General features: G+C 40.8%; 1 protein-coding gene across 2 annotated transcripts in view; it reads right to left on the reverse strand.

The window, feature by feature from the left end:
* itpkb (inositol-trisphosphate 3-kinase B) overlaps positions 1-24,711 on the reverse strand; it is a 53,993-nt gene extending 29,282 nt beyond the window's left edge. Inside the window, exons 1-2 of one of the 2 annotated variants that reach the window (XM_021600491.2) lie at positions 24,415-24,711; positions 20,120-21,387 (exon numbers count right to left, since the gene is read on the reverse strand). In XM_021600491.2, the coding sequence (XP_021456166.1) occupies positions 20,120-21,256 (1,137 nt within the window). In that variant the 5' untranslated portion in view covers positions 21,257-21,387; positions 24,415-24,711. Of the gene's footprint in view, positions 1-20,119; positions 21,388-24,274 lie in introns of both variants that reach the window. The other variant, XM_021600490.2, reaches the window with a different exon arrangement.

Genomic DNA, 24,711 nt, shown 5'->3' on the forward strand with positions numbered 1-24,711 from the left:
ACAGTGATTCTGTTAGCATGGCTCTTATAATCCAGATACAGCGTATGGTTTAGCTAACTACAGTACTAGAATACATTTTTGAGAGAGAGAGAGAGAGAGAGAGAGAGAGAGAGAGAGAGAGAGAGAGAGAGAGAACAAATGCAGTCCATAATATATAGGCTATTTACACAACCTCCTTTCCTGAGTAGTCTCTGGGGTTGTCTTCAGAGAGGATCTGAGGTCACTGCGGTGGTATGACGTATTTTGGGTGAGTTGTCCCTGTGAGACTTCCTTTTCCTGTATTCCTGGAATGATGGATTCCCCCAACTCTACTGCTCCTCTCTGGACTAAATAATTATCTCCTCTAAGATCAAAATGTAGGAAGAACATAATATACCTCTCCTTATACCCACTCTGGCAGCCAAGCCAAGCACTGGAGAGTGGTGTTTTGAGGCAAAATCTGACAGAATTGTCAATTCAAGTGAAATCTGGAATTTCTTTATTGGAACAACTTCCATCATAGCATATTGTGGCCTGTTTGTGGAATATATTGTTTACTTTCTAGCAACATTAAATCTTTGATGGAATACTTGTGTATTATTTGCATTACATAATGAACCAGTGTCCACAGACATTAGAGGCCATGCACTCTCTGTCATTAGGCAGAGCTGAAAAAGGTTTAATCTCATACCACATGATAATCAGGTATTTGCATGCAGACTCAGAGACAGATTTACATGACTATACTACTGAGGAGTAGTTTCTGCTGTATCAATCTGTTTCAATTACGTTATTGAGGCAGTTTTACATACGCAAATGATCTACTAAATTCGACAGAGGTTGAATAGATTTCTTTAGTTAAAGACATAAGGTCGTACCAGGCCAAACACCAGGTATTCAGATGAGTTGAGTCTACATCATTGGGTATCTTTGACAACGTCACAGTTGTGGGCATTGGTCATAATCAAACTAAGTTAGTTAAATGTTAAGGTTATGGGCAAAATGTCCTTCAACTCATTTGCAACTCCTATGCATACATTCTCTCTATTTTCTCAACCTGCTTTGTGCTCTCAAAGCAGAAATGTTACACACAACATTCACTTCCAGATCGTGGCTCCCGGTGATGTGGTTTGAATGATTTGATGAGCCCAAGTTTCTGTCTGTACATCTAAACTCTTCATTTCACAGACAGGACAAACATTGGAGCCAACCTCACAGTCAGATAACAGATAAGAGTCTGCTCAGTGCAGTACAGCACAGCTAGCACCATGTGAAACCACAATACTTTCCTACTACCATATCCACCACGCTGCAGCAATGCACCCTGGGTAAACAATCCCTCACCTAGTGCCAGGCGTAAATAGAGGTATAAGCAAGTTGCCATTGCATCCTAGTTAGGGTTGCAAAGCGAGCGTATATTACTGGAAACTTTCAAAGTTTACCAGTGAACTACCAGAATTTTGGTAACTTTCAAGGACTCCATCACAAGACATCCATCACAAGACTCTATCACAAGACATCCAGTGGTACTTCAAACTATCACTGTAATTATCTTTGGCCCTCTGTGTGGCATTATCACATAATTAAATAAGATGATTAAACATTTTTAAAAAGAATGACAAAGCTGTAAAACATTCTCCTAAATATAAATAATCAACGTAGTGAATACCATTGGTGTTTAATATGAAGGTTTCAGCATTAAATATCCTTTTTTTTTTACACTTTTACACTTGTATTTATTTTACTATGTCAATATGCAGGGGCGCAACTTTCACTGGGGACATACCCCACACCCCATGCACATTCAGAAATTGCATTTTTGTCCCGCTCTATTTTATCATTGCACTGTTATACTAAAAACGGTGTTGGTGTGCTTTAGGACCATGTGGGCACCTTAGAGCGGTTGGGTAGACAGTTTGGAGGCTGGATTTAGGACCGCTCGGACACCATACAGCGTGCAGACAGGCTGGCGCATAAGACTAGCATGGGAGAGATGAACAGAGGCAGCTGATGTCTGTGTGTGTGTTGCGCTTTTCTCAGAGTTGTAAAAGCAAGCAGAGCAGAAACTGGCTACTCTTTAGTTGACTGATGTAGCTGGCAAGGAAACCACTGTTTAATTAACTTAACAGAGGAAAAATCAACTAGTGTTTATTCTCAGTGCTGAGCTAGATGTGTAACTGACATGTAACATTAGCTTACTAATGTTTCATCCCCTCTCGACTGAGGTGAATTAGCTAGCTAGTAGCTACCACAGCCAGCCAGCTCTAGCCTGTAGCTATCTTTCAGATAATGATATGAGGTGGCTATTATTGCTACCTAACAGCTGTTGTTTGTATGGAAATATTTTGTAGCCTTTCTGTCCCATTTCAACAGAAGTAAATTAACTTAGCTAGCTTTCGCCAGTTGATGTACCATTAGAGAGTAAGCTGGCCAAAAGTAGGTAACGTTATTATTTTTGCCTCATTCATACTAGACCTGAATCAAACGATGAAACCAGCGGCCAAATGATTGAAGACCGATAATAATTTTTTTGTGCAATGTGAGTTTATTAGTCAGTATAGCAATGTAAAATTATAAATGTGTCAGTTTCCCTAGCTAATTGCCTACTTTTCACACTGACACTGTAATCAACAACTCTACAGGCTTCACTGTCATGGTGCACCGTCGGTACACAACACTATGATCATCATGTCTTAGCAGGATCAGATGGTGACAGGTGTCCCAGCAGGGTCAGACAGCCAGGGAAGACGAATCTACGGAGCTCAGTTGAATTTTGCAGTATATTAACAATCAGTGAATGATACAAACTTCCATCTTGAGTTGATTGGTAGACCCCACACTAGCTACAGTACATTAGCTTAAAGCTACAGTCTTGGATCTGGGAATAATGGTCATTTAAACTATACAACTATTAATTATTTGTCATGCCTCATCTTAGGAGGACCAGATGGTGATGAGTCTCAGCAGGGACAGGCAGCCAGGGAAGACCAGTCTGTGACGAAGCTGAGGGGAATTTTTTGCAGATGCACTTTATTCTCTCTGTGCAGCAAACACTTTACAAGCCAGATGTTTCAAAGATTGAAACCATTTTAAGGCAGCCTGAAAAACCTCAAATTGATTTCCAAACGGTATCAAGGGTTGATAGATGCTTTTCCCAATGACACAAAGCATGTAAAACAAAAATGTGAGGAAGACCTGGTAGAAGCTATTGATGATGATGAATGACTGCAGTTTAAGACCCTCCGTAGAACGTACTATATGCCAGTGTATCTGAATAACATGCACTCAGAAATGTACTTCCTCTGCAGGAGGTGTAAAAAGGGGACATATTTGCATATGTTATGGTCTTGTGAAGGCTGGCTGAATTCTGTCAGAGTATGTATTTTACCTCAGCATGTCTACAGATTCTCCCTTCTCCCCGTTTTTGTTGATACTGGAGACTTATCAAACGAAACTGTGTAACCAAGCATCTAAGAAATGCATTGCCATTAATTGGAAGGTTGGTTATCCTCCCACAATGTCACAAAGGATGGCAGAAATGTCAAGTTATGTATCGCTAGATTTGATTTTTACAAGATTAGGGGTATACTGGGCAACTTTCATAAGGTCTGGATGCCTTATATGGAATAACAGTACGACAAAATGAGTCTGTATTAAAAAAACATGCCCACGTCAGGGGAGATACCTATTTAGGCAATCCCTAGCTGCTGGGCTGCTTGGTCCTGGCCCTGGGGGTCTGCCGTCCTGTGGGTTGTCACTCTGGCCTTGGCATAACACACCCAAAACCAATAATGAATGTTTCACTAAGATCCTAAAGCTGAGTGGGTGTGTTGGGTTTGGGGCAGTGCAGGATGGTGGACCCTTAGGGGTAGGACGGGGCGACCCAGCTATATTGTGTGCAAGTAAAAAGAGCTCTACAATACTATTAGGCCTATGATATTAATTGTGTGTGTTAATGTGTAGGTGTATGTGTTATTATAATTTTTTACTTTTGTTTCCAAACCTTTCCCTTGGGAATACTTTTAAAAAAGGTGTGGGGGGGGGGGGATTTTGTTGAGAGGGAGTTGAGGTATTGATTAGATTGGCGGGGGTCGGGTATGCAGGCGGCTCGGGCTGTCTGGGAGGTCTGGTGGAAATTTGATATAGAGGATGTCTTACTAATAAAGACAATCAAAAGTCTTTGTACTTGATTTGTTCATTTGTTAGGGTATTTGTTAAAGTTGCAACACAATATCGATTATTGAATTATCTTTGATCTTGTTCATTCTTATTTTCATTTGGGTTCCAGCAACATTAAGTCAGTTATATATAAAATAAAATAAAATACTACATGACATAACACTTTTCACAACACATTAAGTGTGTTTCCTCAGGCTACTACTCTACTATCACATATCTACAATACAAACTCAATGTGTACGTGTGTGCAGAGTATGTGTCTTATCATGTGTGTGTGTGTAAGCCTGTGTCTGTGTGTGTCTCTGCTGTTCCATAAGGTGTATTTGTATCTGTTTTTTATCAGTTACCTGTGTCAGTTACCTGCTGTGGAATAGAGTTCCATGTAGCCATGGCTCTATGTAGTACTGTGCATATCCCATCGTCTGTTCTTGACTTGGGGATTGTGAAAAAAAGGCAGAGCGGCGCTTTATTACGGACAGACTTCTCCCCATCTTAGCCACTAATGTATCAAAATGTTTTGACCTTGACAGTTTACAATCCAGGGTTACTCCAAGCAGTTTAGTCACCTCGACTTGCTTTCCACATTATATAATAAAATATTTAGCTGAGATTTAGGATTTAGTGAATGATTTGTCCCAAATACAATGCTTTAAGTTTTTGAAATATTTAGAACTAACTTATTTCTTGACACCCATTCTGAAACTAACTTTAAGTGTGCAGTGATTTCACTCACTGTAGTAACTGATGTATATAGTGTTTAGTCATCCGCATACATAGACACACGGGCTTTACTCAAAATTAAAGATTGAAAAAAGGGCCTAGACAACTGCCCTGGGGAATTCCTGATTCTACCTGGATTATGTTGGAAAGGCTTCCATTAAAGAACACCCTATGTGTTCTGTTAGACAGGTATGTAAGGATCAACGCAGGAGATGAGAAGCAGGTATAGGGAGTGAAGGTTTAATAGCTGCCGGACGTGAAACGGAACAGGAACAGCGTCTAGACAGGAACACATAACAACAATTAATGCGGACGCAGGGAAGACCCTAGAGGAACAGACAGATATACAGGGGGTAATCAACAAAGTGAAGGAGTCCAGGTGAGTCCAATGAGCGCTGCTGCACGTAATGATGGCGACAGGTGCGTGTAAAGATGGGTAGCCGGGTGCCCTCGAGTGCCAGGGAGGGAGAGCGGGAGCAGGCGAGACAAGGTAACTCTTTATCCACAATATAGCAGGGAGTGTAAATCCATAACACATACGTTTTTCCTGCATTATGATCGATCATGTCAAAAGCTGGACTGAAGTGTAACAAAACAGCTCCCACAATCTTTATATCATCAATTTCATTTCCAGTACTTGGATGTGTAGTGTCAGCGTTTGTTGCTGGCCATTCATGCCTACATTTGATAATCTTGCCAATGAAAAAATAATTAAAATAATTGACAACATCAGTGGGATTTGTGATGAATGAGCCATCTGATTCAATGAATGATGGAGCTGAGTTTGCCTTTTTTCCCAAAATGTCATTTAAAGTGCTCCAAAGCTTTGTACTGCCATTCTTTATATCATTTATACATTTTTCATAGTATAGATTCTTCTTCTTTTTATTCAGTTTAGTCACATGTTTTCTCAATTTGCAGTCCATTTGCCAATCGGTTGTGCAGCCATCATTTTTTTCCTTCAATTCCTCATTAATACACGGGAATTTAACAGTTTTTACAGTCATTAATGGGTGCATGCTTATTAGTAACTGGAATAAGCAATTTCATAAACGTGTCAACTGGAGCATCTGGTTGCTCCTCATTACACACCACAAACCAACAAATATTATTTACATTAGCAACATAGGAATCACTACATACATACCTCTTATACATTATATTAGGCCCAGCCTTTGGAACTTTGGTTTTCCTACATCCGATGGATTTGGATACTGCTTTAAAGCAAATTTCTGCTGCAACAGTAAAGATGTGATCAATACATCTTGATGATTTAATTAATGTGCTTTTTGTAACTACACTGGTAGGTTGACTGATAGCCTGAACCAGGTTGCCGGCACTGCTTACAGTTTGAAGCTTTTCTTGAGTGGGCAACTTGATGAAAGGCATTCAATATTTAAATCACCCAGAAAGTATACCACATACTGTATATCACATACATTAACATAAGCATTTCACACATTATCCAGCTACTGACTGTTAGCACTTGGTGGTCTGTAGGAGCTTCCCACAAGAAACATATTTAACAATTATATCTTACCTAGCTTGGTGACTGGGGGCATTTTTGCTTACTTTTTGTAGTTTTAAATAGAGACAGCTAGAAGGGCAATGGGTCATATTGGATTGTGTAGAAATGCAGGAAATTAGCTTTAGATTCCCCCCAACAATAACCAAGAAGACTCGAGGCTGTGATCACTGCCAAAGGTCCTCCAGGTACTGAGTAAAGGGTCTGAATACTTATGTAAATCTGATGTTTTTTTTATATTTAATACATTTGCTACAATTTCTAAAAACCTGTTTTCGCTTTGTCATTATGGGTTATTGTTTAATCAATTTTAGAATAAGGCTGTAATGTAACCAAATATGGAAAAAGTCAAGCGGTCTGAATACTTTCCGAATGCACTGTATCTAGTTAAATAAAGGTTAAATAATAAATCATTTAAAAAATGCCCTCCCCACTTCTAAAACCAAAGTTGCACCCCTGTCAATATGTATTTGTTATCAATGTCTTGGCTTCAAACTGGTGGCAGTTGTGAAAAAAGTCAGTAGTGGAAGAGTTTATTTAAAATTAAGTCAGTGTTGATTAGATGTTTTCATCATTAATTAGGCTATTTTCTCTTGAACCATATGGTCTATCTACTAGAAACGCAAGGACAATATGGACACAGATGAAAAAATAATAATACTATTTATGAATCATTTTTAAAAAAAAGTTAAGTTATTCAAGTATAAATTACCAAAATTACAATATATTGCTATAGATTTTTCTGTTAATTACCAAAATTACAGAAGATTCCGGTAACTTTGCAACCCTCATCCTAGCACAGCAGGCAAGCAGCATTAATTTTCTTCGGAAGATAGTAGATGTAGATAGTTGTTGTTCAAAAGTAGATTTTGCTCATTTCGTTCAGGGCCTTTGACTTTGTGCTTCCAAATACATACACTGTGCCCTTTGTTCCTCAATCACATCCTCAGTACAGAAAGATCTGGTGATTTGTAGTCGACCTCATGGCATTTGGATTTTATCACTTTAATTGGGATATGAAGTGCTCCTCAATGCATCAGTCACAGTAATCTAATGGACTGGCTCAGTGATGAGAATCACATGGCCAGTGCTGGAGGTAAATAGTCAAAATAGAACATAACAAAACAAACAACACAGCAGGGCAGAGGCCACGGGCACATTCTCAGTATCACCTCTCAACAAACTTTCCACAGTCTTCATCCATCATAAAAGGCCCACAGATCCTCCCTTCTCCCCTTAATCCTGTATGACTGTGCCATCCTACTGTGAATAAACCACAGCCATGACGGGGTGGGATTTGTTTACGGCCGTTCTCAACATAGTCCATCCCAGTGAATATATGTCCCCAGTGAATACATGTCATACACCCTATTATACTGCAAGACATTTATTTGTAGTGAATGAACCTATGTTTTGGCATCCAGTGTATACAGGGGCCCTGACTAAATTGTTTTGGGTGTGAAACATCTTCAGCTACTCTTCTCAGGACAGCCATGGGCCAGAAGATCACTCTCTTTCTCTACCCCTCTCACATCCGTCCATCCCTCTATCTCCATTCCAGCCATTCTACAAGCATGTTATCAAAAGCCCCAGCGGGTTTGTTAGTTGGGGACCGGAAGAGGCAGAACCGTAATCGTGGGGAGAGCACGTAACCTCATTGCGTCGTGCTATTGTTCTGATAAAATAGACCCAGGCAGTGTTCTATATTGAGCAGGAGGAAAGGGATGCCGCTCTTCAGCGACTCCTCCACCTCATTGGTGTTGTTAAAGTTTCCACTGAGCACAGCGCCGAGCACAGGGAGGAAGTGGTTTTTAACCCCTGAAGAGGAACCTCTGTCAGAGAGACAGGAAAGTGGTGGGGGCTTGTTGGTGGCGACAGTATTTTCCACATCTGCGACAAAAAAATTATAGAGTGACAAAAAAAGATAGATCTTGTGAAGATAAGACACTTTCCACTGGCCAATAAGATCTATGTATATGTCTGTCTGACCTTTATCTGAAAAAAGTTCACGTCCATCCAGCCACTCTTCAAACACGCAAAAGGTTTCTGTCATATTACTGTATGGTATTGATCTCACCACTCTTCTACTAAATGAGAAACAAATTCACTTAAGTATACTTTCATCTCTAATCCTCAGGTGAAAGGTTCTGAAGAATGTAATAACAGTGAACGTGTTATAACTCTGCATCCTATATACTAACCATGTGCAAAGCCTGAGAATGTGACCTAAGTTCATCCAGCTTTAGTCTTCCCACAGCAGCATCACAGCAGTAACCATACAGAAGCAGGACAGACAGACGGACAGAGACCTAGCTACACAGACAGACAAAGACCTAGCTACTGGCAATGGGCCATAAACAAGGGAATCCTTTAACAGGCCTCTTCTGACATCATGCCTTCTCTTTATTATGCTGATACCCTGAGACATGTAGACATGTGGAAACGTGTAAATAACAATCCTAGAGGACTCAATGTCCTACTTTGGTCCCATGCTGGGTAAATGACTTGCTTCAATGTAATGAGAGTTGTTTGATGCACACCATTGCTGTTCCTTCAATAACAGTGAGATTTAGACATTCCAGTGAGCTAGCACCAGGGATAAGATTCATCTACTATACCTACAGATGTAGGATCTTAATTTGATCACCTTGTTGTCAGGAAAGGTTAACTTGTAGTGTATTCACGTTTTAAAAAGGTTTATAAAGTTTGTAATTTCCACTTCAACATTTCAGACAAAAAAAATGTATCAATCCCTTTAAAAATGTCCATTGATTATAATCCACACAATAATCCACATTTCCTGTTGCTGCAGGATTATTTTCCTGCTACGAGAAACCGGTCAAATTAAGATCCTGTATCTGTATAGTATACTGTGCTAGTAAGATGGGAGGTGGTTTATAGACATAAAAGGAGAGGCTGTGAATCAACTTCTATGAATCACCTTAAAGGAAGACATCTATGCAGAGAGCATCAAAGCAACACCTCTCTGCTTATTTACTAGAGTTCAACATGTCACTGTAGGTAATTGTGTGGCAGGCAGCATCAGCTATACAAGGGGATCCAACAGGTTTAGCAATTCTAAACACAAGGTTGTTGATTGAGTGGCAATTACTCACAAACCATTCATAACACAACGGGCATAGATATAGAACTAGTAAGGAATCTCCACTACTATAAGTAGAGTACAACCGCCAACACGCCACTTGAGAAATGCAATTGTCGTTCTATCTCGACAGAGTGAGATAGCAAACAAAAACACTGATTAGGAGTCCACTGATACTTTCCCTTTAGTGGGTACCCAACCAGCCAGGCTAAGCTCTCTGCTCTGCCATGGAGTATTAGGGTCAGCCTCATACAACCTAAAAGAGGGGGAATGTAAAAATTGTTGCACTTCCTGTCTCATGCATAAGAAAGCGGGTCCCTCCCTCCTAGCAGCACTTCTCTCTCTCTCTCTCTCACACACACACACACACACATGCACACGAACGCGCGCACACACACACACACACGCGCACACAGAACCCAGCTGTTTGAAGCAGGCCTCGCTTGACGTCACATGGTCTCCCAGGCAACAGGCTACCACAGGGGTGTTACTTTTTCCATTGCTCTGAACCCTCAAGATCCTTCACCTAAATTAAAGTTCGCTTTTGGGGTATATGTGGGTGTGTGAAATGTGTGTGTGCGTATTTGGTTCACATCACTGCTGACGTCCCTCTCACTGAGTTCAAGGGAAAGCACAACAACAATAATATAAAAAAGGTGTCAATCTCTCTCATTAGAACTCGTCTGAACTGTTACCCAGCTGTGTTGAGTGAGTGTCACCATTCTGCTAATAACCCAGGCACCACAACAGCATGTCCAGCCATGTGGTTGTGATAAGCCCCCTTCATCCTTCCTGTTGGAGACAGGAAGCTGCCATCACTAAATGCAGCCTTATTAGCTACCCAGCCCTTTAAACTGCCATCCCATGCATCATTAACAACAAGAACAACAACAAACTGCAAAAACAACAGATAACGCTCCATGTAGTTTCCAATGGGGAACCCCTGGATCTTCAGTCTTCCTGAGTCTGGCCATGCAGGACTATCCCTGGACTTGACGTGAACTTCAATTCACAGAAAAATATCAAGCCGGATGTTAGAAAAAAACAACTGGCCACAGCCCAAGACGAAGATATCATTCAAATATGTATATATTCTATCACGTGAGTAATAATATTTTAGATAGATAATTCGGACAACAGGGAGCTAGACAACGCTAGAGAAACACCTGACTGCACCACATTGTAGACAGCAGCTCCCCTGGGCATTTGTTATTGTGCCTGTTGCAACAGGCAACCGCAAGCCTGCATCATCTGCACTGCAGTTCTAGCAAGGCTACACTGTGCTGTAGCGCGCAGGGCTCTTCCCTCCTCTGGTCGACACAGGAAAAGGAGACACCACCGTGACATGGTTCCAGATGGGTGTCACAGTGCCCGCAGCCCAGAGAACCCCTTCCTAATAAGCTCAATAACCCATGACAAAGAACTTGGCTAAAGCATTAGATTTGCATCCAGACTATAAAAAGCCATCTGAATGCTTGATAATATAAACAATAGAGCTATAATTACTATTTAGTAACAAATATATAATAGGCCATATATACGGTACCAGTCAATAGTTTGGACAAACCTTCTATATCAAGGCAAAGGGTGGCTACTTTGAAGAATCTCAAATATAAAATATATTTTGATTTGTTTAACACTTTTTTTGTTACCAAATTATTACATATATGTTATTTCATAGTTTTGATGTCTTCACTATTATTCTACAAAGTAGAAAATAGTAAAAAAATAAAGAAAAACCCTGGAATGAGTACTAGGTATGTCCAAACTTTTGACTGATACTGTTTAGTGATAAACTTGCTTTATTTTTGTTGTTGGGATTAGGAAACCTCATTGGAGGCAGAGCAGACGGCTCCTGACTAAAGAGGCATCTTACAATAGGTTTGGTGCATAGCCACGGGAAGTAGTTTGGGGTCGGGGGTGCTGCGATTTTATTTGCGGGGAGGGGGGAAGGGGGCTCGCGACAAATAATTTTCTCCCCCCAAAATATATATTTTTATTGATGAAATAGTGCAGTGCAGCTGCCTTAGCTTCACAAGTAATCAGATACGTAGTGCTGGGGGAGCGTGAGAGAGCATGACATTTTGGGGGGATAAATTCTAAATAAATTATATTTAATTACCACAAATTTCATGAAAAACGATACAATGACAAACCAAATAAATATGTAGACTACAGCAGCCTAGAGGTAGGTAAATAGTGGTTTCTTCCCTTTCTTATGGTGAATTATGAATAACTGTAGGCTACATGTGTGCAATGCAGAGGCCCATTGGAGACTTGACAACTTCAGAATGTATAGAAAAAAAGAAGAAAAAAAATCACCTGTCTGCCTTGATGTTTATAAAACTCCACCGATCTGCTCTTGCGCAGTGGAACCCAGAACGATATGTGACCATTTGGTTACAGCTGCACCATTCTGCAGAGGACACGCAAACCAGAGTGGCCACTGTAAAGCCCAAGTTGCTGTAGCTCTGCTTTGGATCTTTAACCTATATTGACTATTGGTTGAGACGCAGGGCCCGTTAAGGTAGGCTATGTCAGGGTGGGAAATTGAAAACATGAATTGGGCCAAGTTGGAGGTAATAATGCTTTTAGGTTCTAGTTTATTGGGATGCATGAATACACCACACCAAAAGCTTGATTTTATTGTCATGCCTGTTCCCGCTCTTCCTCCCCCTGGCGCTCGAGGGCACCAGGCTCCCGAGGATTACGCAATCGACTCACCATCAGTACGCACACCTGCCTATCCCTGTCATGGGCATCTGCACTCATCGGACTCAGCTCTATTACTTGTGTTATTGCCTTCCCTATATCTGTCTGTTCCCTAGCTCTGTTCCCTGCTTTGGGATTGATGTTTGTCATATGTCCTTGTTTACCCGTGTGCTGACGCTGCTCCTGTCATGTTCTTTGTCTGTTCCTGAATAAACGTTTGACTCCCCGTACCTGCTTCTCCTGTCCGGCTGCGGTCTTTACATTTTATGGCTGTTTTAAAACAAATTTTCTTGCAATTCTACGTAGTAACGATTTATGGTCAATACTTATGTTCATCCATTGATTTGATGATTAAATATCTGCAAATAAATTATATGAATTCATAGTTCAGCCCTCTGTTTTCTTTTATTCTGTGATCGGGTATATTGTAACCATGTGTTCAAGCTAATCAAATCAAAGTTTATATAATACAGTCCTTTTAGAACCACGATGGGTGCTCCAATCGTGTAAAATAACACTCATCAAGATCTGTTGCCTCCACCAAATAGCCCTCATCACTTATTATTATAATTATTATTATTATCATTATTACAGAAGATAATCACTTCTCACAATGGTGCTCGTTTAGTCAAGTTAGATCAAAGCTGAAGCAATGTCTCGCAAGATCACATTACGATGAATTAGAATTTAATATAACAGAACCGAACAGCATAGCAGGCCTATAACATTACTGTTCCACCAAAACACCTCATTTCTAATGACATTTTAGGATGGTTAGCTGAAGCTGAATAGTCCCCAAAAAATGATCACGTGCCAAAACTCAGAGCCACTATGCAGGATATACATTATGCTTTGATTGAAACAAAATACAAGAACGCTTAATAGTTTGTTAACATAATTTGCTCTAATTCGCTCATAAAACAGCAATTCAAGAAGATCGAAATGCATGAAACTGATTGAGATCAATCAAATGATTGGCATGCAGATGCAGTTTCACCAGTAAAACGTAAATCATTATCATTCATGATTGACAGTGATGATGGCCTATTTTGAAATGAGGTATGCCTAACTTGGTGTTGGAGGGTACTAAAAACACTGTGCCTTCGGAAAGTATTCACACCCCTTGACTTTTTCCAAGTTTTGTTACATTACAGCCTTATTCTAGAATGGATTAAATACATTTTCCCTCAGCAATCTACACACACTACCCCATAATGACAAAGCAAAACAGGTTTTTAGAATGTTTTGCTATGCACTGTACAACATTTTCTTGAGACAATATGTGTGAGCATTGGCAGACGTTGCAATTGGAGGATGCATTTTATACATGTTTTCTACAGGGCTCTCCAACCCTGTTCCTGGAGAGCTACCATCCTGTAGGTTTTCATTCCAACCCTAATCTAGCGCACCTGATTCTAAATAATTAGCTGGTTTATCAAATGAATCGGGTTAGTTCCAACTGGGGTTGGAGTGAAATTCTACAGGACGTTAGCACGCCAGGAACAGGGTTGGGGAGCCGTGATAGGTTATTCAATAGGCTGTCGGTACAAACGTTGATTGAGGAAATGATGACGTCATTTACATATATTTTGCGCTCCATCATCTAAACAAATAGATCTTACTTGCAGCTGTGTAGTTCTAAGGCAGGTCTGTAGCCGGTGGTGTCTGTATGCTGCCCACTGGTTTCATCCATCTAAACAAAGCCAAAATGCAACCGTACTAGAGGTCGACCGATTATGATTTTTCAATGCCGATACCGATTATTGGGGGACCCCCCCCAAAAAAGCCGATACCGATTAATCGGACTAATTTTTTATTTAAATTTGTAATAATGACAATTATTCAATACTGAATGAAAACTTATTTTAACTGTAATAAAATAAAATAATAATAATAAAATAAAATCTATTTAGCCTCAAATAAATAATGAAACATGTTCAATTTGGTTTAAATAATGCTCGTTAAGTGTTGGAGAAGAAAGTAAAAGTACAATATGTGCCATATAAAAAAAAGCTAACGTTTAAGTTCCTTGCTCAGAACATGAGAACATATGAAAGCTGGTGGTTCCTTTTAACATGAGACTTCAATATTCCAAGATAAGAGGTTTTAGGTTGTAGTTTATATTGTATTTACAGGACTATTTCTCTCTATACAATTTGTATTTCATATACCTTTGACTATTGGATGTTCTTATAGGCACTTTAGTATTGCCAGTGTAACAGTATAGCCTCCGTCCCTCTCCTCGCCCCTTCCTGGGCTCGAACCAGGAACACATCGACAACAGCCACCCTCGAAGCAGCGTTACCTATGCAGACCAAGGGAAACAACTACTCCAAGTCTCAGAGTGAGTGACGTTTGAAACGCTATTTGCGTGCACCCCGCTAACTAGCTAGCCATTACACATCGGTTACACCAGCCTAATCTCGGGAGTTGATAGGCTTGAAGTCATAAACAGCTCAATGCTTGAAGCATTGCAAAGAGCTGCTGGCTATTTGAATAAATGATTACGAGCCTGCTGCTGCCTACCATCGCTCAGTCAGACTGCTCTATCAAATATCAAATCATAGACTTAATTATAACATAATAACACACAGAAATATGAGCCTTTGGTCATTAATATGGTCGAATCCAGAAACGATCATTTCGAAAACAAAACGTTTATTATTTCAGTGAAATACGGAACCGTTCCGTATTTTATCTAACGGGTGGCATCCCTAAGTCTAAATATTGCTGTTCCTTCAATGTTATGTCATAATTAATTAGTTCGCAACGAGCCAGGCGGCCCAAACTGTTGCAAATACCCTGACTCAGCGTGCAATGAACGCAGATAAGTGACACAATTTCACCTGGTTAATATTGCCTGCTAACCTGGATTTCTTTTAGATAAATATGCAGGTTTAAAAATATATACTTCTGTGTATTGATTTTAAGAAAGGCATTGATGTTTATGGTTAGGTATAGTCGTGCAACGATTGTGCTTTTTTCGCAAATTCGCTTTTGTTAAATCATCCCCCGTTTGGCGAAGTTGGCTGTCTTTGTTAGGAAGAAATAGTCTTCACACAGTTCGCAACGAGCCAGGCGGCCCAAACTGCTGCATATACCCTGACTCTGTTGCAAGAGAAGTGACACAATTTACCTAGTTAAAGGAAATTAATGTTAGCAGGCAATATTAACTAAATATGCAGGTTTAAAAATACATACTTGTGTATTGATTTTAAGAAAGGCATTGATGTTTATGGTTAGGTACACGTTGGAGCAATAGTCCTTTTTTTGTGAATGCGCACCTCATCGATTATATGCAACGCAGGACATGCTATATATATACAGTGCCTTGCGAAAGTATTCGGCCCCCTTGAACTTTGCGACGTTTTGCCACATTTCAGGCTTCAAACATAAAGATATAAAACTGTATTTTTTTGTGAAGAATCAACAACAAGTGGGACACAATCATGAAGTGGAACGACATTTATTGGATATTTCAAACTTTTTTAACAAATCAAAAACTGAAAAATTGGGCTTGCAAAATTATTCAGCCCCTTTACTTTCAGTGCAGCAAACTCTCTCCAGAAGTTCAGTGAGGATCTCTGAATGATCCAATGTTGACCTAAATGACTAATGATGATAAATACAATCCACCTGTGTGTAATCAAGTCTCCGTATAAATGCACCTGCACTGTGATAGTCTCAGAGGTCCGTTAAAAGCGCAGAGAGCATCATGAAGTACAAGGAACACACCAGGCAGGTCCGAGATACTGTTGTGAAGAAGTTTAAAGCCGGATTTGGATACAAAAAGATTTCCCAAGCTTTAAACATCCCAAGGAGCACTGTGCAAGCGATAATATTGAAATGGAAGGAGTATCAGACCACTGCAAATCTACCAAGACCTGGCCGTCCCTCTAAACTTTCAGCTCATACAAGGAGAAGACTGATCAGAGATGCAGCCAAGAGGCCCATGATCACTCTGGATGAACTGCAGAGATCTACAGTTGAGGTGGGAGACTCTGTTCATAGGACAACAATCTGGCCTTTATGGAAGAGTGGCAAGAAGAAAGCCATTTCTTAAAGATATCCATAAAAAGTGTTGTTTAAAGTTTGCCACAAGCCACCTGGGAGACACACCAAACATGTGGAAGAAGGTGCTCTGGTCAGATGAAACCAAAATTGAACTTTTTGGCAACAATGCAAGACGTTATGTTTGGCGTAAAAGCAACACAGCTCATCACCCTGAACACACCATCCCCACTGTCAAACATGGTGGTGGCAGCATCATGGTTTGGGCCTGCTTTTCTTCAGCAGGGACAGGGAAGATGGTTAAAATCGATGGGGAGATGGATGGAGCCAAATACAGGACCATTCTGGAAGAAAACCTGATGGAGTCTGCAAAAGACCTGAGACTGGGACGGAGATTTGTCTTCCAACAAGACAATAATCCAAAACATAAAGCAAAATCTACAATGGAATGGTTCAAAAATAAACATATCCAGGTGTTAGAATGGCCAAGTCAAAGTCCAGACCTGAATCCAATCGAGAATCTGTGGAAAGAACTGAAAACTGCTGTTCACAAATGCTCTCCATCCAACCTCACTGAGCTTGAGCTGTTTTGCAAGGAGGAATGGGAAAAAATGTCAGTCTCTCGATGTGCAAAACTGATAGAGACATACCCCAAGCGAGTTACAGCTGTAATCGCAGCAAAAGGTGGCGCTACAAAGTATTAACTTAAGGGGGATGAATAATTTTGCACGCCCAATTTTTCAGTTTTTGATTTGTTAAAAAAGTTTGAAATATCCAATAAATGTCGTTCCACTTTATGATTGTGTCCCACTTGTTGTTGATTCTTCACAAAAAAATACAGTTTTATATCTTTATGTTTGAAGCCTGAAATGTGGCAAAAGGTCGCAAAGTTCAAGGGGGCCGAATACTTTCGCAAGGCACTGTATATATATATATATTAAAAAAATACTGCAGCACAATCAGCACCCTACTTCCCATGGCTATGGTTTGGTATTGTACTTAAGGTATTTGCCATCACTTTGGTGTAATCTACTGCTGTGACTAAGAAAGGAAGGGGGCAGATGCTAGAACATGTTGAAGTGCTTAGAAGGTTTTCAGTCTGTGTGTAAACAATACTACCTGCCTAGGGACATTCATAATGTCAATTTCCACAACAACTTAAGGTGTTGAAGCGCGAGGTTTAACGTCTCCGTGGCTACCACGCTGGAACAATGTGAAGAGAACCCATACACATGTGCAGATACAATGTGTGAGAGCAAAGTCTTCCGTCTCGCTCGTCTCAATATCTTCGGTGCTGCACATGGCAACGTCATTTCGAGTCTACATTTAATATAGACCACATGGTCAATTCAATAAGTCAGATTTTCTATATGAATAGACTTGCTAGAGTTCCAAAATGCAGCTTTTTGACATGTCACTCTGCATCCTCTGTGACTTTATGATCTTGACCCCAACATTTATCCAAGTTTTCACCATGACTGTAAAGCCCTAGTTATTTTGCTGCTTTGACAAAGTCATTTCCAAAGATGATTATGTATTTAATGTTATTACTGATTGATTTTAAAGTTGGGGGGAAAAAAACCTGTCCCTCATTCCAAGGTCAACCTTGTTACATGAACTGAACTCTCGTTTTAATATGGTGAAACTATTCCTTTTTAAATGTTTGTTTTTCAAAAGAAACATTGAACATCTAATAGTCAAATCACAGTATAAAAGCAGGTGAGCTGGTTCTACTCTTTTTGGACATTTTCTGGTGTTTTGTGGTGGAAACCTGAGCGGTTTGAACATAACACAGTAATCCTGTTACCCATAGATAAGAAAGGCTAGAAATGTTTTAACGATCAACATTTTGTTGTGACGCTTGCATTCAATTGTCCATCCCTGTTGCACAAAATAAGCTTCCATTTCCCCTGTCACAAGGGGATTTATGGATGATTTAAGAGGAACTAGTCAAACCTGTTATGGTCAACTTTAATTGGCACTTAATAGGCAGTTACTATAGTATATATTTTTTGACCTCTTGAGATGGGAACGTGCTTTTTATGACTGAATGTTAAAATGAGGTGAAATAAAGCAACAAAAACAATCTCAACAAGTTACACTACTCCAAAGGCACCTAATTGGTGAAACGACCCACATATAACTAATTCCTTATAAGAGAATACTGTGAAAAGTAAGTATAAACTATAGCCAATAGACTCCAGAAACCTACTATTTATACCCAGTTAACTTGAACTATTTGGAAAGTAACAAAAAATGGCATTATAAAATAAAATATGCCCTTTCCAGCTGGGTCAATTTCTCCTGTGTGCACTCCAAACACCTTAACCACCAATCTGAGTTCACTGCAATATATCAATTACAGATCAGTGTATCATTAAGGTCAAGATAATATCGCTCAATAATAAGCAGAGGTCTCCTGGGTAATGGTTCTGCCATCTATCATCATCAAGTAGCTTGCTAAGTGTATTTTCTCTTTTTCTGGGATTGACACTTTCCTCAGACATAGGCCAGTAAAAGAGGACTGCCTCCCTGTCATGGATACATAAAAGCAACACATTCATCTCCAAAGCAAATCAATTACAGTGTAAACAGCCTTCACAAAACCAGCACAGTTCCATTCACTTAACTTCAAGGCTATCTGGGCCATCTAGGCCTTGCGGCTGTGCTCTGCATTCATATATTTATTTTGTTTGCTATGGTCAGCCCAGATGGGCACAATGAAGTGTTTTCTCCCTCTGATTTACTTGTTTATCCCAGACAAGACATCACATGGATCTACTGGCACACGTCCCGTACAGCATGTGGAGCACATTATCCTCATCCTGCCACTTTAGTCTGCCACTGGAGGCCTGTGTCTGTGTGTGTGCTCCAGCTGCAACCCAGCAACACAACACTGTGATGGCGGTAATCAGTGACGCATCTCAGACATAAGGTCAGACGTCAGACGTAGACAGGCCAAGGAGGTTTTAATGAGATGACAAATTCTCAAAGATGATTTCCGAGGTATATTGTAATTAATATCTCAGACCACCCAGCAGTAGCACACTCACCACTAATGACATTTATTGGTCCTAACACTTAGGGTAAGCAAATCCTGGTGCATTGTTTTAAAGCAAACTCTTCCCTTAACGTACAGATGTAAGATCTTAAATGGATCATCCTGTTGTTGCAAGAAATGTCCTGAACAGTAGGAAATGCCAACTTGTAATGTATTTTAGGTTTAAAAGGCTTCTAAAGTTTGTAATTTCCCCTAAATATTTCAGACTTTATTTGCCCTAACTGAAAATGTGTCAACACCCACAAAAATGGCCATTAATTATAATCCACACAATCATTTGCATTTCCTGTTGCTGCAGGATTATTTTCCTGCTGTGAAAAACTGGTCATATGAAGATCCTACACCTGTATACACATCCCCTCATATATAAACCATGCCAGAAGCCTTCTCTTTGAAGAACGTCCAACAGCGGTCAGAGTCATAGTCTCTGAGGTTGACAACGGGACACAGAAGTACCTTTGTTAGTGAGAATGTCAACCGTTATTCAGGGAGGAAGCGGATCGGTTTGTTGCAAGAGTGCCGTGTGACAAAGAACTTGAGGAAGAGAGGCCCTCTAGCAAACGTACAAGTTAATTTAGAGATGGGAGTGTCACGGACCTACATATGCCACTTAAATGTGTCAAAACAGAATTTCCCAATTACCTAAATAGCTTTCTTAAAACTTGAATTATTAACTTCAGTCCCTATTTCATTGAACAATAAACCAAATGTTTTGGGTAAAATTTGATTTCTATCTATCTACCCATTCAATGTGAAAGAGAATATACATTGATTAGTGACAGACTAAATAATGAATGAGTTTGTTCCTTAATAAAAATGAGTTACTCACAGCTTTCTGCTGGGTGTTAAGGAGGGCAGGTGACAGTCCCTCGGCTCTCTCCGGGTCGCTGGAGATGTCGTCCTCTGATTCCTCCCAGGAGGAGGAGAAGCCTGTGGAAGAGGCTGAGGAGGAGGACAGCTTCCTCAGGGCTCGGGATGATCTGGGGCTGTGCTGGGGCTCGCTGCTCAGATCACAGCCTTCTCCCTGGGCCTCCATCCCGTGGTCCGTTACTATGACGGCTGGGATGGTGGTCCCCACCTCTGGGCAGCTCCCCTCTCTGTCAGCCCATGCCGAGGCTGCTTGCAGCTGGGTTTCCATTGGCTCCGTTCCTGCCTTTGTCAGGCAGGTCTGGGCCCTCTCCACAGGGTGCTCACTGTCACTGCCTGCCAAGAAGCTGCCAATCCTCAGTGAACTTGGGGAGTGACTGCTTGCTGAACTGTCAGCTTGGGACCAAGTTCCTGCTGATTTCTTCACAAGCAGACTTCCCTGTTCTGTATTTGGGTCAGCCGTGCTATTTTCTATTCTGCCATTCCCGGTTACTCCCTGCTCCGAGCGGAGACACAATTTCCCATTCTGGAGTTCCTTGGGAATGCTTGGAGAGCAGTCTCTCTGTGGGGGGTTGAGTGTGGGCACCTGTGTGGGCTGACTGGCCTGGGAGGCTGGCACGGTTCTGCGCGGGGCCCTAGGACTGCGCTGGATCTCAGCGTTCTGAACCTGGGTGCGCAGGCCAGAGATCTGGGCCTCGAACAGACCCACCTTCTTGTTGACCTCCACATTCAGGAGCTCCCGGTGGATCTGCAGGAGCTGCACTGTGCGCTTCACCTCCCCGTTTGGGGCCTCATCATCTCCGTTGCTGCTGAGTCGGCGGACACGGTTGCCCACAATCACCCCCAGGGTATCAGGGTGGCGGCAAGGGGAGCGGGCCCTGGGGCTGCTGGGGCCTGGAGAGGGGGGAAAGACGAAGGAGCCCCCAGGGGAGCCAGGACTCAGGCTGCCAGGGCTGTAGGGGCCCCCAGTCACCAGGAGTTGGCAGTAGGTGGAGCGGTCTGGCACAGGGAGCACAGGCCTCCCAGTCCGAGGGCTGCTCTCACTCTTCAGATTGTTGCTATTCATCATAATTAGACTGCTCAGGGCATAAGCAGCCATAGTATCAGACTCGTACTGTCAGTATGTTCTCCCATCTAGCTCTAGTCCTGGTTGGTGCTCTGGCATCTACACACCACCATAGCATTTGGTGGGGTATGTGAAAAGAGAGGTGGAATTTCCTGCTGAATCTTCTATGGAGGAGAGTTGTTGGAGAGGAAAAACAAAACATAGTCAGTAAAAGCTTCAATAAAGGCTGAAATTATATGACTTGCATTTGAATGAGAATAAAGCTTATTTCCCACACTGTGGAGTGTGGACTAATGAGTGTGTAGCTTTCATTTTGTTCTAAAAATATGACCCAGCAAATCCCTCACAAAGGTAGCATTCCTTCCCAAGGCAAGGCGGATTACTTGCCTATACAAGAATCAAATCAATGTTGCATGAAATAGTAATGTGTTTGCTTTTTCTCTAGCTAAGAAAATACCCAGAGTTTAACTTTTCTTACTTAAAATCTACTGTATGTAATGAGACACAATAATAGATATACATGTTGCCATTAGTCTTAGAGAGAGATTCACTGTAGCTCTCTACCGTAAACTACATGTTCCTGAAATGGAATGATACGTCTATTTGGCCTTGCTCTTTGATGACGTGCTTGTCTACTCAGTTTTCTTTTTAATCTAGGGCAGCCCCCACATTTTGTCTGCGAATGAGGTCCAGCAGCGTTTGAGGAAATACAGTTTTAAGTCTTCTGCTGGACAAAATACAGAGTGTATTCCAAATACCTAAAACATATGCTTCTGAAGGAGAACATGTACACGGCCATTTATGTCTACGCTTCAGTGAGACAGAAATGTGATTAATAGCGTAATACTTTCAGACTGCATTCCTGAATCTTTATATCACATAACGTTGGTTTAGTTAACCTGTGACACAAAACAGTCAAAAGAAATAATCCCATAACAAGGCTTGTAGGCTATTTTGAGAGTGAGTAAGCATATTGTGACTGAGCTCAAATGTAGGGATCTAGAAACAAGTATCCCACTGGGCAAAGATGTCAATTCAACGTCTATTCCACGTTGGTTCAACGTAATTACATTGAAATGACGTGGAAACAACATTGATTCAACCAGTGTTTGTCTAGTGGGATACTGTTACTGTAGGTTAACTGCAGTGACTAGAGTCTCTGGAAAATATGTGAATCATAATAAACATAAAAGACAGAAGGAAAGATTAAGTATAAGCTACATTTATATGAAATACTGCAAGATTAGTGTTTCAGGGGGCAGGGAGAGAAGAACACATCAAGTATTCCCTTTTAAGGGAAAAGAGCTGATGCAAGACATTTAAGAAGTATTGTTTAAAGGGCACCCTGGATCAGAACCCAGAAAATCATCATCCCTGCTGAATGTATGTTACACAAACAAGACATTGACTTAACATTTCAAAATTATTCCCTGTATACTTTACCAGACAGAGTTGGGCTTTGGATTTTCCTATGAATGGTTCTAAATGAGTTTTAGTTGCTTTGAAAATGGCACCCTTGTCTATATTCTGCACAAGCCCACAGTAGATCTATATTGTTACACTGACACACCATGGAACAACAATAGAAAATAGAAAATATATAGAAAATACTACTGTTCACCTCAAACTGAAATGTTGGTTAACATGTGGGATAATGCTTGAATTACAGCTGCAGTGTGGCTCCCCACACAAGCCTCCCCAGTCCCCACCAATTGGAGGCAGAGAGGAGGAGAAGAGCCAGGCAGGAGATGTCAGCCAGGTAGCCTTGTGGTTGGAGTGTTGGGCCAGTAACCGAAAGGTTGCTGGTTTGACTCCCCGAGCTGACAAAGTCAAAACCTGTTGTTCTGCCCCTGAACATGGCAGTTAACCCACTGTTCCCCGGCAGGCCGTCATTGTAAATAAGAATTTGTTCTTAACTGACTTGCCTAGAGAAATAAAGGTTACATTTATTTAACAGGCATTCACAGGGACACCCCTGTGCCTCTGGCCAGGTGCCTGGGGACAGGTCAAATTCTGACCAACTACTTAGCGTCTTTCTCTCCCAGTCAGACCCACACCTCTCAGAGGCAAAGTAGCACTTCCAGCCTCTATAGAGGGAGTATAACCTGTGATGGTTCCCATGAACTCTCCATCACCTCCCTGGAACTTAGTCAGCATTGACTAACTCAAATTATTGTCTCTCTTTGTATGACCAGGCAAAAAATAATAATACATTTGCAAACATCGCAAATAAAAGGAAAAAAAACATGAGGATTTGCCAAAGATAAATCGAGTCCGTACAATAAATGGACTGCGGTGGCTGAATTTCATTTGGGACTTGATTGAACTAATATTCAACGATTTACAAGTTTGTTTTGTTTAATTTATATATATTGTTTAACTTTGACAATAATTGGTTCATATGACATAAAGCAGATTCTCTCCAGTACAATAACTACATATCTCTGTCAAACACGTGGTAATCTATAGCTGCATGTGAGCTTTACTGCAAGCTCAACTTGCCATTGTTATAAAATGCTTACTGGGTTTGGATCATAACCATCATGACATTCTTTAGGAAATCCACATCAATAGTTTAGCTCATCTAATAACAAGAAGAAACCAAGAGAAAAAGTGCAGTAGTTTATAAGCCTCAACTATCACTAGTAATATTTTCTCTGACCTTCTTTGATACAATAGCAATAATAATAAATATATGTATTATTGTTATTATTAATGATTTTATTATGATCATGATCAGCAGTATCTGGGCTATATCCTTACAGTTGTTGTAACAGAGTTCCAAAATTGTTGATACATTGTAACAACAAAAACTGTTCGTTTTTTCCCTTGTTGTCAATAGCTAAATACAACAGTACCTCATATCACTTGTTCATTTTTCACATTTCTATCTTGGTGAGCAGCGTGGTTGTAAATAAAGGCTAAAACGCTGTTATATAAAGAACGTTTTATCTAAATTGCTTTTACCAACGCAATTCAATTCATTCCGACAATTTGCTTGGAAAGTTTAAAAAAGACACCAAACAGACTCATTGAAGATGAGTGTCTTACCTTGTACTAACAGACACCTAATAAAACCCCCTCTATGAGTTCTGAAATATCGAACGGGTGGCTGTCCGACCAACCATCAAAGCCGATGAGAATGTGTACAGCACAAAGTGCTATCCAGCGCGTCTCAGAACATTCAATACCTGTTGAGCGAACTTCACACAACACGCAATCTTCTTATTTCCGGACAGGCAAAAGGAAGGCCAGTTCTCCCAGAAATTAACTTTTTCTCCCGCTGCGTGTCCAAAATACTTGCTCTTATGACCCTTTGAGTTCTTCAACACCTCGCTTCGGCGTAGTAGGCTACTAGGCTGTTGTTTGCTTAGTGTAGGCTACTACAAAAAGCAGGAAGGAAGTAGACACAGACAGTCATTACTACGCAACAAACAGCTTTTCTCCCAATTGCCTAGCAGGGAAGAAAAATGCTTGATACGCATACA

This window comes from Oncorhynchus mykiss, chromosome 4 (genome assembly GCF_013265735.2).
Source record: "Oncorhynchus mykiss isolate Arlee chromosome 4, USDA_OmykA_1.1, whole genome shotgun sequence".
NCBI classification, from domain to species: domain Eukaryota; kingdom Metazoa; phylum Chordata; class Actinopteri; order Salmoniformes; family Salmonidae; genus Oncorhynchus; species Oncorhynchus mykiss.